At 32.4% G+C, this 14,757-nt stretch overlaps 1 protein-coding gene across 8 annotated transcripts in view; it reads left to right on the top strand.

The window, feature by feature from the left end:
- The window catches only part of LOC126886824 (protein transport protein Sec16B), a 114,759-nt gene that overhangs the window by 27,505 nt on the left and 72,497 nt on the right, over positions 1-14,757 (top strand). For all 8 annotated transcript variants that reach the window (XM_050653891.1, XM_050653892.1, XM_050653897.1 and 5 more), the window contains exons 7-13: positions 816-995; positions 4,382-4,632; positions 5,057-5,289; positions 8,321-8,723; positions 9,697-9,912; positions 10,211-10,385; positions 10,951-11,156. In XM_050653891.1, coding sequence (XP_050509848.1) covers positions 816-995; positions 4,382-4,632; positions 5,057-5,289; positions 8,321-8,723; positions 9,697-9,912; positions 10,211-10,385; positions 10,951-11,156 — 1,664 coding nt within the window. The remainder of the gene's footprint in view (positions 1-815; positions 996-4,381; positions 4,633-5,056; positions 5,290-8,320; positions 8,724-9,696; positions 9,913-10,210; positions 10,386-10,950; positions 11,157-14,757) is intronic.

Genomic DNA, 14,757 nt, shown 5'->3' with positions numbered 1-14,757 from the left:
CGCATAATTTTGGCACTGTTTTTAATGGGCTTTTTCTTGGAAGGTTTCACTTTATTTTTCGTTTGATTCACTTTTTCCATTTTGTTAAACTATTAATAATACTTTTAGAATAAAAAATCCTCCTGAAACTTTATATACTCGCATTAGAATTCAAAATATTTTTACATAAAATATACTTACCTACATATAACTAAAACTCACAATTAACAACAATCTCTCCTTTCAAAGAGGCCAACGACTTATACAACAACAAATATCTAATAAATTAACTATCAATAAACACTACTTGCCTATGAAACAACAATAACGAATTCTTAAATTAACACACTACTGCACTGAACAGATATCGATAAAGATGACAAGAACAGATTAGGATTAGAGAAAATCTGACGCAGGTTTGTCAAAATGACAGTGATAATTTCGCTATGTTGCCTAATTAGTTATTTAGTTACAATATGTTCGATTTCTTGTTAGAAATAAAAAATTTTAGTAGTTCCAAGATTACACAAAATCTAGGCAAGGGATAAAAAAGTTTATTTGAAGAAAGTTTATTTTTCTTCTTAATGACGGTACAGGCTCCTTTTTTCAATATTTTATTTAGTTATAGAGTAATTTCCACGTACTAACATATTTCTGAAATTGGGCTCTGTACCGCCATTCTTTATTATATTACGAATATGTGCGCCAAATATCTCGACAAAATATTTAAAATTAGAGCCGCAATATTGGAACGCGTTTGTTGCTACCTGTTGATCGCTACTGTAGCCTCTTAGAAAAAAAAATTTATGAAATATTCAAGAGTATTTTTTTATTAGATCAATCTTGAAAATGCCGATAGTTCTGAGCCGATAGCAATGTCGGATCCTGATCATTCCCAATCTGTACAAAAGATAAAACTTGGTCATAAATTAGATAATAATGAAGCACCTATGAATGATAGAAATCAATATCTAGAAACTGGTCAACTATCAGAAGTAAATTACAACGATCGAATGGTAAGTTATCTTTTTGCTTGTTGATAATAATAATACCGTATGGCATTTTTACTTAAACTAGAAGAAATTAAATTATTCTTGCAAAATGTTGCAAACGTTATTATTTTGTTCATGAAATTTATATTTTATGAATCGTAATAATATTATATTATACTTAGTCCAGGAACCAGAGCTTTTCATCTCGCAATTTTTACAGAATGGATCGATTTGCTTGAAAATTTGAGAATAAGTAGTGGATAGTCCAAAGATCAAAATCTATATGATACCGAAAGACGCTTTTACCAAGGGGGTGGTAATTTTTCATTATATTTTGACATCAAAAGTTAATAAAAACATTCATTCTAAGCAAAAAATGTTCTTTTTTTGATACAATTAATAGTTTTCGATTTATTCGCTATCGAAAGTGTTAGTTTTATATCGAAAAAATCAAGGTTTTTCGATATATACTCATTTACCATTCACTCAATTTTTGCCGTAGAAAAAATTTTTTCAAACCAAGGTCTTAGGAATAAAATAACCTACAATTTCATATTAAATCATTTTTTCGTATATCTGATGCTAAACTTTCTATTCTGAAAAAAAAATGGCATTTTTTTACCGAACTATAAAAAGTCGTTATTCGCTTTTAACTTCAGTTTTTTAAAAACTGATCATTTTAAGCCAGTCAAACTTCTAGAATCTATTAATAATAAATAATGAAAAATGAATAAGGTCAATGACTAAAAATACCGGTAACTTACATTATTATGCTTCCAATTGGATATCTCCTTTTTTTTTTTTCAAAAAAATATATTGATTTTTTAACCGTAACCTTTTTAATTTTTATCTTAGAAAGTTTGGTAAAAAAGAATTTTGTAGGTTTTTACAAGATCTATAAGGCTATTAATACTAAATCCTTTTAAAATCCCAAAAATTAAGGATTGGTAAAGGTGGTTTTTGCACAAGTTTTAATTGTCAATAGCTCACTCAATTTTTACCGCAGAAAAAATTTTTGCAAACCAAGTTCTTGGGAATTATATAAGCTACAATTTTATAATTAAACATTTTTTCGTATCTCTAATGATAATCTTTCTATTCTGAAGAAAAGGGATTTTTTTACCAAACTCCAAAAATTGGATATTCGCTTTTGACTCCATTTTTTTAAAAACTAATAATTTTAAGCCGGTCAAACTTCTAGGACCTATTAAGGAGGGGTATGGTTTGAAATATTTAAAAAATTTTTATTATTTCAAATAAAAGTGCATACTTTCAAGAATACTCTATGAAAATTTCAAAATAATCGGATTAAAATTACCAGAGATACAGGATGTTGAATATCCCTACCTTCGACTCGCTTTGCCGCGATTTCGCGCCAGCACGCTTGAGCGTAGTGAGAAACGTTAAACAACTGTTCGCCTTCTCTTTTGTAGATTACTCCTCGATTCAAAAAACATATTCCAATGTGCATCACTTCACGATTTGGCAGACAAATAAGAAGATGAAGATGCAGTTGTCAAAACTTTAAACGCATTTTTCTCAAAACTGCTTTTTCAAATGCGGTGGACATTGTAACTGAAAAACTACTCGGCTGATCTACCTCATATTTTGCACATGTTTTCTTTAGACATTTCATGAGGTAACAACGTGGAGATATTTTTCTTTTTTTGCTTATTTTTTGTTCAATAATAATAAATCTGTTGATTTTCACAAAAATTTTACCAAAAATTTCATTTTTTTGATTTCTGAGTGTTACCAAAAATTCAAAAATCATTAAAAATAAAAAAACTCAACGTTGTGACCTCGCGAAACTTATAAGCTAATTAAATGTTTTTGAATTTTTTGTTTCGTATGATCAAGTGTCGAGTTGTGATGTCCACCGCAAAATCCATTTTTTTGTGAACTGCCTGTCAAAATTTGTCACCAATGGCTTATTTTTCAATATTTTGGATTGAATTTTTTTCTAAATATTCTTTGAATTGTACTTAATATGCTTATTTAATTTAAAAATAAAATAATTGTACCATAGCTTCAAAAAGAATTCACAAAAATGTGCTTGATTTGTTGATTTCAAACCATACCCCTCCCCCTTAATAATACATAAATAAAGAAGACCAAATAGGTCAATGACTAATTTTAATTAGGGTGGTGATTAGGGGTTTGTTTCCGATCACTTTTTCGCTTAAAAAAATAGGGACTGACATTCTTTTCATTATGTCACTTAATTTTTGAGCTCATAACTTTTTATTTCTGGAGATAGATATTTTTAAATTCTTCAAATTAGTTTAAACAAGTTATCCTCGAAAAATGCATAGTTTTCCCGTCTTTTGACTTTGAAACTACAATGTTTAGCATTTGACGAAGAAGAGCTAACATATAATAAAGTATAGCTCGATTACTATTGGTCTTAAAGAAAATTAAAAAAAAAAACGGTTTTGTTGATTTTTCAATAGGTACATTTTTGTTAAGCAAAGTTGTTTTGATAAAACGAAAACTTTTTGAGTTATTTGCAGAAAACTGATTAAAACATTGATTTTTTCGATATAAAACTAATTAACACTTTCGATAGCGAATAAATTAAAAACTATTAATTTTATCACAAAAATGTATAGAACGTTTTTTGCTTAGAATGAATGTTTTTACCAACTTTTGTGGTCAAAATATAATAAAAAATTTCCACCCCCGACATGGGGTAGCAACCACCCCCATGGTAAAAGCGCCTTTCGGCGTCATATAGATTTTGATCCTTGGACTATCCACTACTTATTTTCAAATTTTCAAGCAAATCTAGTCATTCTGTAAAAATTGCGCGGTTTTGTCCTATTTTAAGCTTCATTACTTGGACTACCACTAACTCATGGCCAGAAAAATGTGACACCTAGAAGGACAAAATGTTTTTTTAATATTTATTTATGGAAGTATACATTATAATATTCTTCATACAGAAGTACAAAACTTCGATTTGTATATTGGTATAAAAAGTTTATTAAAAACTATTAAAATGTCATCCAAACGGATTGCAAAACGTTTTCGATCCGAATCAGATCATCTTCAGTGCGTTCTGATTAGTAGATGCCACTAGCACACTATTAAAAGTGGTAACATCGGGATATATGATTTACATCGCGTTACATAGAGTAACTGAGTGTATAGAAAATCAAGGAGGGGCACTCATTATTAATTTTTTGACATAAATGGCAATGACGTAAATTTTTGACAAAGTTTATAATGTTATAAAATAATAAAAGTATTATAATGTGTACTTCCATAAAAAAATATTTGTCCTTCTAGGTGTTGCATTTGTTTGCCTTAGTACGTTAAATTTTTAATCTGCGAGTTACTGTTTAATTTTTTAAGCTTTGACCATATTATTTATTTATTATAACAATCAAAATTTGGCCTTATTACAGAATGAACAAACATCGGAGCGAGAAGATCAGCAAATTTACGATCAAGAGGGGCTTGAAAATATCACGGATGCTTATCCGCCTCCAGGTCTTAGACGGATGGTACCCGGACAGCTGGAGCAAGCTGAACCTACTAGTAATGTTCCTAATTTTACTGATGAACCACCACCAGGCCTTAGCAGAATGGTATTAGGTCAAACGGAATCTGCAGCTCCTACTACTTTGGGAACGGTTGCCCAAAATGTTGATTTACTGTAAGTAATCTGTTTATTAATGTTCTATCGTCCCTTTATTCTTTGTTTAGAGAAAGGATACCGCACACATCTTATGAAAAATGTAATGCCACTCAAATACAATAGAATTTACATGAATAGATTACAATCTCGAAATTACAATCATTTCATTATTTTAAGATTTATGAAGTGCCGATTCACAAAATCTCTTTTCTCTCTCTGGCTCACGTACACAGCCATTTGATTTTATATTTATTTTTATCGATTTACGCCGTTATTAATCAAAATTCAGAGTTGACGCACTGATATGACACGATTGAAATTTCGAGACGAATCTATTCATTTAAATTTTATTATATTTGAGTGACATGACATTTTCCATAAGATGTGTGCGTTGTCCTTTTAATGTAATAAACATAAAATACAATCAACATTTTGTTTACAGCTCTCAATTCGATACCTCTGGTCCTCCCGAAGGTTTGCGCAGAATGATTCCAGGTGAATCTAGTTCTCCAGAGTCGTCGTTACGAATTCAACAGCAAAATAGGGAGGATAATGAATCCGAACCAGAATTCAGTCAACTAACTCAGCATACTTCTCAACCTAGATCGGCAACTATCGGGGCAGACACTCCCCCTGCTGTAAATAATCCCATCGCTAGTCAACCATCTGCCAATAGTAAGGGTTCTTCTTTATATTTTTATATTTCTTAGTGAAAATCAGTTTATGAAGGAACGGAAACGATAAAATGCTTAACCCTTAACTACTGACTTGGACGTTTCAAGACGTAGACTCTGGCAAACGGTATGTCAATACCGCTGCCTATTCTCCTTTGTTTTCAATGTGAATTTATCTTATATTGCTGTATTTGTTTTTTACATCAAATACGGAATTATTTATTCCGGTAGGTGTGAGTTGACGGAATTAATTAAAAATAATAAAAATAAGTTAACGACGAACAGTAAAATACTTATTTATTTTGGTAACAAAAAGGTGTTTTGCTTAGATCTCGGAAGAGGGTCGATTGTTAGCGAGAGTGCGGGCGTGTCCGCGTGGTTCGCATGCTGTGAAGAGACTGTTAAGAAAGCCACAGACGCTAATCTGTTTGTGTTTCTACCCTCTGACCAGATGGGCAATAAATTATTTAGATCTGGCGTATAAAAACAGAAACACTTTTGCAGTTTTAAAACGAATGCATGTCCAGAGTGAGTTGTTGACATAATGGTCTGATATGGTAATTAATTTATGGGGAATTCAGTTTGTTAAACTGAACAAACCAAAAACATATGGTTAGGGATGCATTTCGTTTCGTAAAACCGTGTTTTTCTTAGCATCTGGTTTCTATATTAACTGTGACTTTTATATGACCCATATTATTTCGTTTTGAGAAAAATTATTAAAATTAGCAAAAATAGTAATTAAAGCGTATCGCTATATATTCTTCACACTGCTGTAGAATAAAATATTGCTCCAAATAGAAAAAAACTTTATTTTTTCAAGAAAATTATGAACGCATGCTTACTATTAAAAAATTCTAGAGATTACTACACAATCCTTTATAAACCGAATTACAAAAACACTTCAGTATTGGTAACTAAAACTTAGTAAAATAATGTTGAAAGTAGAATAACTGGATGGAATTACTGCCATACTAATAGCGAAAGAATACTGAACTGACTGCTTTTAACTATAGAAGCGCAAACACTGACATTAGGTACGTGATACCGCCAGAAAACTTTACGTCAACGTAACTCAAAGAAAGAAAAAGTTTTGAGAGAATAATAAATAGATAAGATCAATCGTGGAAAAACACATGCACAAATCGATAGAAGTAAATTAAGGAACCCACTCATATGACAACGCATCTCGCAACAATAGAAAAAGAAAACTGGGAATACTGAAAGATACAAATCAAAATCTTGGTTGAATATTAACGAGAAAGTGAAAAGATGGACAGAATACATAAATGAGTGGTTCAAAGACAATATAACAGAGCAGATGGAAGCAGAAATAGATGGTATGGTTTTAGAGATGTTAAAAGAGGAAATTAAAATGGCATTAAAAACAGCAAAATGGTAAACCACTAGGTCCAGTCCAAATTCCATAAGAAAGCTTAACATGCATAAATGATGAAACGTTAGATATTGTAGTAGACTTGTTTAACACAGTGTACAATACCGAAACAATGGTTAATCTTCGCCTTTAGTGCTATCTCTAAAAATACAAACGCTAAAGACTGCAGTGAATACAGAACAACATTGTTTCGACAGTTAGGTTGGAGGTTAAGTAGTATTAGGTTGAAGAATATTGGAGATATCATCGAAAAACGCAGAAATGTCTAGTGACGTCTAGAATGCCAGAAAATGTATACAGGGTGTCCAGAAACTCTACCGACAAACGAAGACAGGAGATTCCTCAGATAATTTTATGACAATTTAACCCAATTCACCTAGTCCGAAAATGCTTCCTAAGAGAGCTAGAGCTCTTTGAAGATGGCGTCTTGTAATTAGTTTTTATTACATTACTCCAGAACGCTTCTATTTAGAAAAACAAAAATTTGTACGCATATTTACCTTCCAGAAATAAATCGATTCCATCCATTGCAAATTTCTAGTACCAGTCATAGGCGTCCGTTTTGGGTAGGGCAACGGTCATTTTATTGCATAAATTTTTTGTCTTCAAGTTTTCAGCATTTTTGACTGTGGATTATTAAATAGTGGGGTATTCTAGTACTAAAAGGTAGTCTTGCTTTAAGTCGGTAGGGCGCGCCGTTTTCTAGAAAAATCGATTTGAAAATTTTTCGTTTTTTGAATTCGAATTTTTTTTTAATTTCAAAGAAAAACGGTGTATTTTACCAACTTAAAGCAAGAGTAACTTTTAGTACTAGAATACCTTATAATTTAATAATCTAATGTAGTGTCAAAAATGCTTAAAAATTAAAGACAAAGACCGGTACTAGAAATTCGCAATTAACGAAAGCGATTCATCTCTGAAATATAAATAAACGTACCTGTTTTCGTTCTTCTAAATAGTTTTTTTTTAAAACAAAAAAAATCAAAGATTTTTCTAGAAAACGGTGTATTCGATGGACTTAAATCAAGAGTACCCTTTAGTACTAGAATACCTCACAATGTAATAATCCAGAGTCAAAAATGCTTAAAAATTAAAGACAAAAAAGTTATGCGATAAAATAACCGTTGCCCTACCCAAAACGGACGCCTATGACCGGTACTAGAAATTCGCAATGGATAGAATCGATTTATCTCTGGAAGGTAAATATGCGTACAATTTTTTGTTTTTCTAAAGAGAAGCGTTCTAGAGGCATTTAAGAAAAACTAATTACAAGATGCCATCTTTCAAAGGGCTCTAGCTCCCTTAGGAAGCATTTTCGGACTGGGCGAATTGGGTTAAATTGTCTTAAAATTATTCCTATCTTCGTTTGTCGGTAGAGTTTCTGGACACCCTGTGTAAACATAAAGAGTTGACAGTTTATAGAACAGTTGTATTTGATTTTCATTATGTTAAAGTTGTAAAAGTTGTTGTAATATTGATTGTGTTTGAATAAAGTTATTTCAAAGAAGATTAACAATATTATTAATAAGTCATGCATTGTAAGACGGTATATCCTTTAGTAAGTCGTTTCATATAACCTCATTTTTTTAAACTTTAATTTTATTACATTTAAAAGCCAGTATATATTTTGTTTTAGATATTAGTCGCGCCCGTCTTGAAAATGGAACCAACGTACCGACCCGAAGTTCCAGCGTGGAACCCGATAACAAGAGACGCGATTCTATCGAAGGGGAACCCCAGGAGCAAGAAATATCGAATATTACTAATTCCGTAAGAAATATGACGGTCGGAGAAAATTTGACCGACGGTCACGTTTCTAATAATAGTTTACCTGATCCTGTTCCGAGGAGACAAAGTAGGCAAGAAAGTAGTGATAGTGATAGAGAATCGAGGAAACCACCAAGAGGTCCTTCTAGAGATAAAAAATCTGCTGAACGAACTACTAAACGGGATCGAGATAGAGAAAGGGATCGGGACCGAGAGAAGGATAGAGATAAGAGTAGAAGAGATCGGGAGAGGTACAGTCCTGATAACTACAGGTATGTATTGTACTTATTTTAGTGATAACAAAACATACATATATACATACTAAGGATTTCTACAGTTTTCACTGTATTCCGTTCTCTCCAGTTCACCTCAACCGTTCTCTCCAGTTCTTTCTGTTTTGCTAGTCCCCTTCCTGCAGATTTCTTCTTTCCATTGCTTCGTCCACTTTATCTCTGAAAGATCTTCGAGGTCTGCCTCTCTTCCTTATTCCTATCGGGCTCTACTCTGTTATTCTGTTTATCCAATGTTTTTGTGTGCTCTTCTAACATCCGTACCAGGTTAATCTCTTCTCTTCTATGTAGTCCATTATATCTAAGTTTATTCCCATTCTTTTCTAATCTCTTCCTGTTACTCTTCATCTTCTCCTTAAGAACTCCAATTTATGTTGCTCTTATTTTGTTTTTGGATTTTTTATTTTTTATCCAATTTTCACACCCATAAGTCCCATACTTCTTGTCTTACTGTTATATATTCCTCTTTTTCTTTTTATACTGATGTTCTTTTTCCACAATACTCGGTTCAATTTTCGTATACAGTCCCTTGTTTGTCCTATTCTATTTTTTATATATTCTTCAATTGTTCTTTTGTTGGATATTATGAAACCTAAATACTTTTACTTGTCTGTTCCTTTGATTTGTTTACCTTCATCTATTTCCAGCTGGTTTATTTCTGTATTCTCCGTTGTCAGGTATTCAGTTTTCTTTAGGTTTATTTCCATTAAATTCTTCGTATTAAAGTGTTCCAGTTTTCTCATTTCAAACTCAAAACCCAAAACACATTAACAAAAAAAATTGCACTGAGGAGAGTGCCGTATATGAAGTATATTCCAAATGATTTTCTTTTTTCTCTCTTCCATTCCATTTTTATTGTCTTCAGTCTTAATTTTTATTAGTATCACTGATTATTTTACTTTTTAATTTTTACATTGTTTAAAATATTTCATAATTCTATCTTTGTTTATTTCAGAGATAAAAAGTATGAGAGGCGAAGATACAGAGATCGACGATATGAAGACGATACCGATTATTACAGTGATAAGGAAAAGGAGAAAGGTTTTGATGAATGGGATAGGGACTATGATAGGAAATATAACAGTTTGCGCAAGGACAAGGAAAAAGAAAGGCGTCGAATGGAGAGAGATCCACGAGATTATAATAGAAGAGATTACTACTATGGAAGCAGGTAATATTGCAATTTTGTAATATCTAAATTGTTTAAAGAGTTTGCTCAATTATTAAAACATTTTTAAGATGTAACGTTTGATATTGTATATTATTCTGTTTTTATTTGCATTACATAAAATATAATTCTGCATAAAGCTTGTAACGATTATATTGTCACATACAAATGGAAGTGTTATTGTAAAATTACATATTATTAAAATGTTACATATTGGTGCCCCACGTTGGGCGCCATTGTGGGGCCCAAGGCTCTCAAATTCGTCTTCTTCGTTAACCGAATGTATTTTTTTTTTTTTTAGGTACGGCGACGATTATGAAAATGAACAAAGATCTAGGCCATCCAGCAGATCAGACTCCCTACATGAATCCTACAGGGCCAGAGACAAAGATCAGGATCGTGATAGAAGAAATAGAGATAGAGAAAGAGAAAAATATCGATCGAGAAGAGATCCTAGGGATGCATATAATTATCAAGTAAGGAAAATATATTAATTGTAGGCTTGTAAGCAATATGTGACAAGATAATGTTTTTTTTTGCATCTGCCTGTTACTATGTTATTGGCATTCTTCGACAATTTGCTTATATATTAGTTACTATATTAAAAAACTTTCCAGTCATTACTCATGTGAAAATGGTGAGTAGTTGTATTTTGCGGTTACCTCTCTTTCTCTCCTAAGGCGCTACAGCCTAAGTCGGGCCTTGTCCTCCCCCATCATCCGCCTCCAAGTATCTCTGCCCCTGGATGCTTTCCTCCAGTTATCAATTCTCAATATCTCTTTAGTATCGCTACTAACTTCGTCTATCCACCTCTTCCTTGGTGTTCCTACTGGCTGACATCCTACCATAGTTCCACTAAGCGTTCTACTAGGTGTTCTGTTATTATCCATTCTTATAAGGTGACCTGACCACCGCAGTCTGTTCTATTTTTACATAATTTGCTATAGAGGGTTCTTTGCAATATTGATATAACGGCTGGTAACTCATGGTTGAACCTTATTCTCCTCATCTTTCCAGTGCATTAACATATTATTATTTTAGGGTTATTCTTATGATCCGTTTAATCCGTACTACCAACAATATCAGTACTATGAAAATCTAAGACGTACCAATCCTCAAGCGTACGCGGAATGGTATAGAAAGTACTACCAACAAGCTACTAGCCATTCTGCGTCATATGGGGGAGAGGATCGAGCTTCGGTACATTCTGGAAGAAGTTCCGCAAATGAGGAACTAGCGAAGGATAGGTAAGTTGTTTAGTACGAATGTGGTTTTAATTTGGTTTTAAATATTGTGTACGTGGAGTGTTACTTTGTCGAATTTTTGTTATTAGTAAAGTTAATTTTACAAAAAGTTTTAACGATGAAGCGTTTTAGTTAATATGTTTTACTTTATCACTTGTTTCGGTGGTAGCTGTGTTAATATTATAGTTGAAATAAATTTTACTAATAGCAAAATAGTGTGACCAAATTGTTGTGTAGTTTTTCAATATGCTTTTCAAAAGTACATACACGACATCTCAAAATTATTTTTATATTTTTTCCCAACTTTTCCTCTTAGTTATTTCTCTAAAATCGATGGTGTAAGAATTTCATTACCTCACAAGACAATTGAAAGTACGACTGAGCACAGAAATTACAAAAGCTGAGATTTGATTTAAATTAGGAATGAAACAAAGAAATAATTACTATAATTATCTCAAGATCTGAGTTCAAAATTACATTTTATTTTGATTATTTAAGGCGGTATCAACCCTAATTGTAGATTGACAGAAATTCTCATGTCAAAAAATAACTTCGAGGTAAAATTGAGCAAATCATTAAGCAAATAGCAGTAAACAATGGGTACAATGAACAAACAGTTAACAAAATGTTAATCCAAAAACTGCATAAAAAAGCCGTTAAATTATTCTTCCCACCACCACAGGAAAAACCCAGTACCTTCTGATCTATCACATATATAGGCAAGATATCAACAAAAATAGCCAGATACGTAAAAAAGAAAGGAATAACACTAGCTTTCAGAACAAACAACAACTTAGGCAAATACATTAAGAACAATAAGAGCCAAAAGAAAAATCAATTACAGAGTTGTGTATACAAACTGACATGTGGTGGCTGTCAAAAAAACTTACATCGGTCAAACTGGCAGAACCTTTGACAAACGTATAGCAGAACATAAAAGGGCTTTCAATAATAAAGAAATTCTTCATATTTAACCCTACGTTAGGCGCGTCGTTATTGCTGACAAGCTTAGGCGCGTGGTCTACGATTGTAGACCAATAGCTTTTGTCGTATAATACCGGATTTTGACAAAATTAACAAATTAGTGGTTAATAACATGTTTATTTATGTTCGCACTTTGATATTAGATATGTTTTTTTCCTTGGCTTTTCTCATTTTGACAGTGGTAAAATTAAAAACGAGGTCATGATTTTTTGGGTCTTTATTCGCAAGTAAATGAAAATGGTCACAAAAATAAGCTCAATTTAGTAAAAAACACAAATATTTTTTATCTTTGAACTTATAGAATGACCAATAGGGATAAATAATAAAGAATAGAACTGAAAAGTAAAAAAAGAACAAAACTATTAAATGGTCAAAGTGGCACAATTTTAGTCCGTCAAACATTCAGTGCAAATATCCCCAAAATGATCCTTGAATGCGTCACATCTTTGGCATGCCCTTCTTGTTGACATATTTCAAATTCATGCACAAATACAACATCGTCCCACGTAATTTGTTGGAATATTAGGGGAACGGGGTACGACTTCTTGAACTCCGAGCAGTACGCGAGCTCGTCATCTAAGTTCTTTTAGCTGGGAAGGCATAGTTAATCCATATTCAATTTGCTGTTTGATTAGTTCCCATTCCAAGTTTTCAATGAAGTCGCTTCTTGAAACATTTTTATTTATGTTATTAGCTTTATATACACAGCAGGCTACATATTAGCTTTATATATACAACTAAAAACTGGAACGCGCTTAGTCGCGTGGTCTACGGATGTAGACCAGTACTCTTTGAATAATGGTAAAAAAATAATGCAAACAGATCAGCGGCGTTTAGCAAACTGAAAAGTAAGTTGGAAGTATTAGTGACAGCTACTAAGCGGGATGGAGGCGTATGTGCAGTTTTATGCAATTTGCGACCACTTAAAGGAGAGTGGTCTACGATTGTAGACCACGCGCCTAACCGAGGGTTAAAATAAAGGTCTTGAGCTATCTTTATTAGAATCTATGGAAATTATTAAATTAAAGAATACAGATATAATTCTGAATGTCCAACTTGAGACAAACAGCCCCCGCTCCTCAAGCTATTCATTGAGAGGCTTTATAACGATCGGATGGATAAGAGGTCATGGAAGCTGAACCAGAAGGATCAGGACGATATTATCCTTAGATGGAATAAGGAATGACCGAAGATGGAAAGGTCCAATCGCTTACATTGACGAAACAAAGGCCACGCTGCTCAGTCGGAAGAGATGTGGGCGTGGTTCTTTGGGCTTCTGTTTCAATGAAAGATGTTAAATAAATTTTTTTTTGAAACGTTTATTCAGCAATCTGATAGTTATAAAACATTCTAACAATAAGCTTCTTTGGGATTTGAAGTAAAAAAATTGACGTTAGAGATGTCAGTCCAATGACTGGACCTCTAGTATGGAACAAACATGACATTCCGATAATATGCTACATACAAACATACATTTTACATTTACAAACAATACATATATCTAAAACATAAACCCAATTACGGTGAGTTATAAAACTTAATTATAAATAAGGTCCAGTGGATTTTTACGTTTTAGTCTGTGAGTTTGTTGACTATTATCAAGCAAGTTTATTGCCAGGGCATTTGGATGGCTTTCTAGGCGTTTAATGTAGTTAAATAAATAGATAATGATACGTGAATAGGGCTACTCGAAAGACAATAGACAAAAGATGGATAGATAACAATTAACTGATGGTTTGACACTTGGGCTCAAATAAAACGAGAATACTGAGTACTGAATACATAAACTAAATTGGGCGCCTGGGATTTTACCTCTAAATCCTCAAAGGAATAATTAACGAAACATAACACAATAGAAAAATTAGCAACACTGCTACGACAAAACAACAATGTTCTAGTCTTGAGCTGTAAAAAATAATCAAATAAACTGCGACATCGTATACTTTAATAAAACATTTATTAAAATTCTCAACGAAATCTCAATATTTACACAATACGTACATATGCAGTGTAAGATCGCCAACAACAAAATTAAGCATCCAAAAAAATTAAACAGTTAATCTGTAAAATAAATGTTGGCGAAACAAACAATCCTCGAATACATATGTAATTATTACTGTATATAGCTGGGTGTATTCACCAACACAGTAAAACTAAAAAAATACGAAATGTAAGTGAACGAATATAACTCTTATTAACTCAAAAAAAAAATGAATTGAATAGTTAATCAAAGAATCAAAAAATAAAAAGTCGATACCTACTCTAAATAAAATCTAAAAATCGTAACTTCACTTACAAACAATAAAAAAAGAGATCTTTGCTTAAATCATAAATCTAATACTTAATAATACTCAAAAAAATATTTACATAATGTAAATGTCTATAAGTACCGAACTACATAGCAATCTATAAAAAAATAAAGTCTCTATTCTCTTTTAAAGATCTAAGACAGGCAATTACCTATGTCATGTCGAAATGAAAACAACGAAACAGTTCACCACTCACTTGCGATCACAGGTAGTGAAGGCCCATTCTTTCAGGTCCATATGGTTGACTGGCAGCAAAACAGGGTTAAAGTTCAATTGCGTTCAATGCATTACGATATAAAGTGAGCTATTTA

The sequence above is a fragment of the Diabrotica virgifera genome, chromosome 6 (genome assembly GCF_917563875.1).
Source record: "Diabrotica virgifera virgifera chromosome 6, PGI_DIABVI_V3a".
Classification (NCBI taxonomy): Eukaryota; Metazoa; Arthropoda; class Insecta; order Coleoptera; family Chrysomelidae; genus Diabrotica; species Diabrotica virgifera.
Note: the sequence above shows the minus strand (reverse complement) of the source record. Positions and strands in the feature narration are given on the sequence as shown.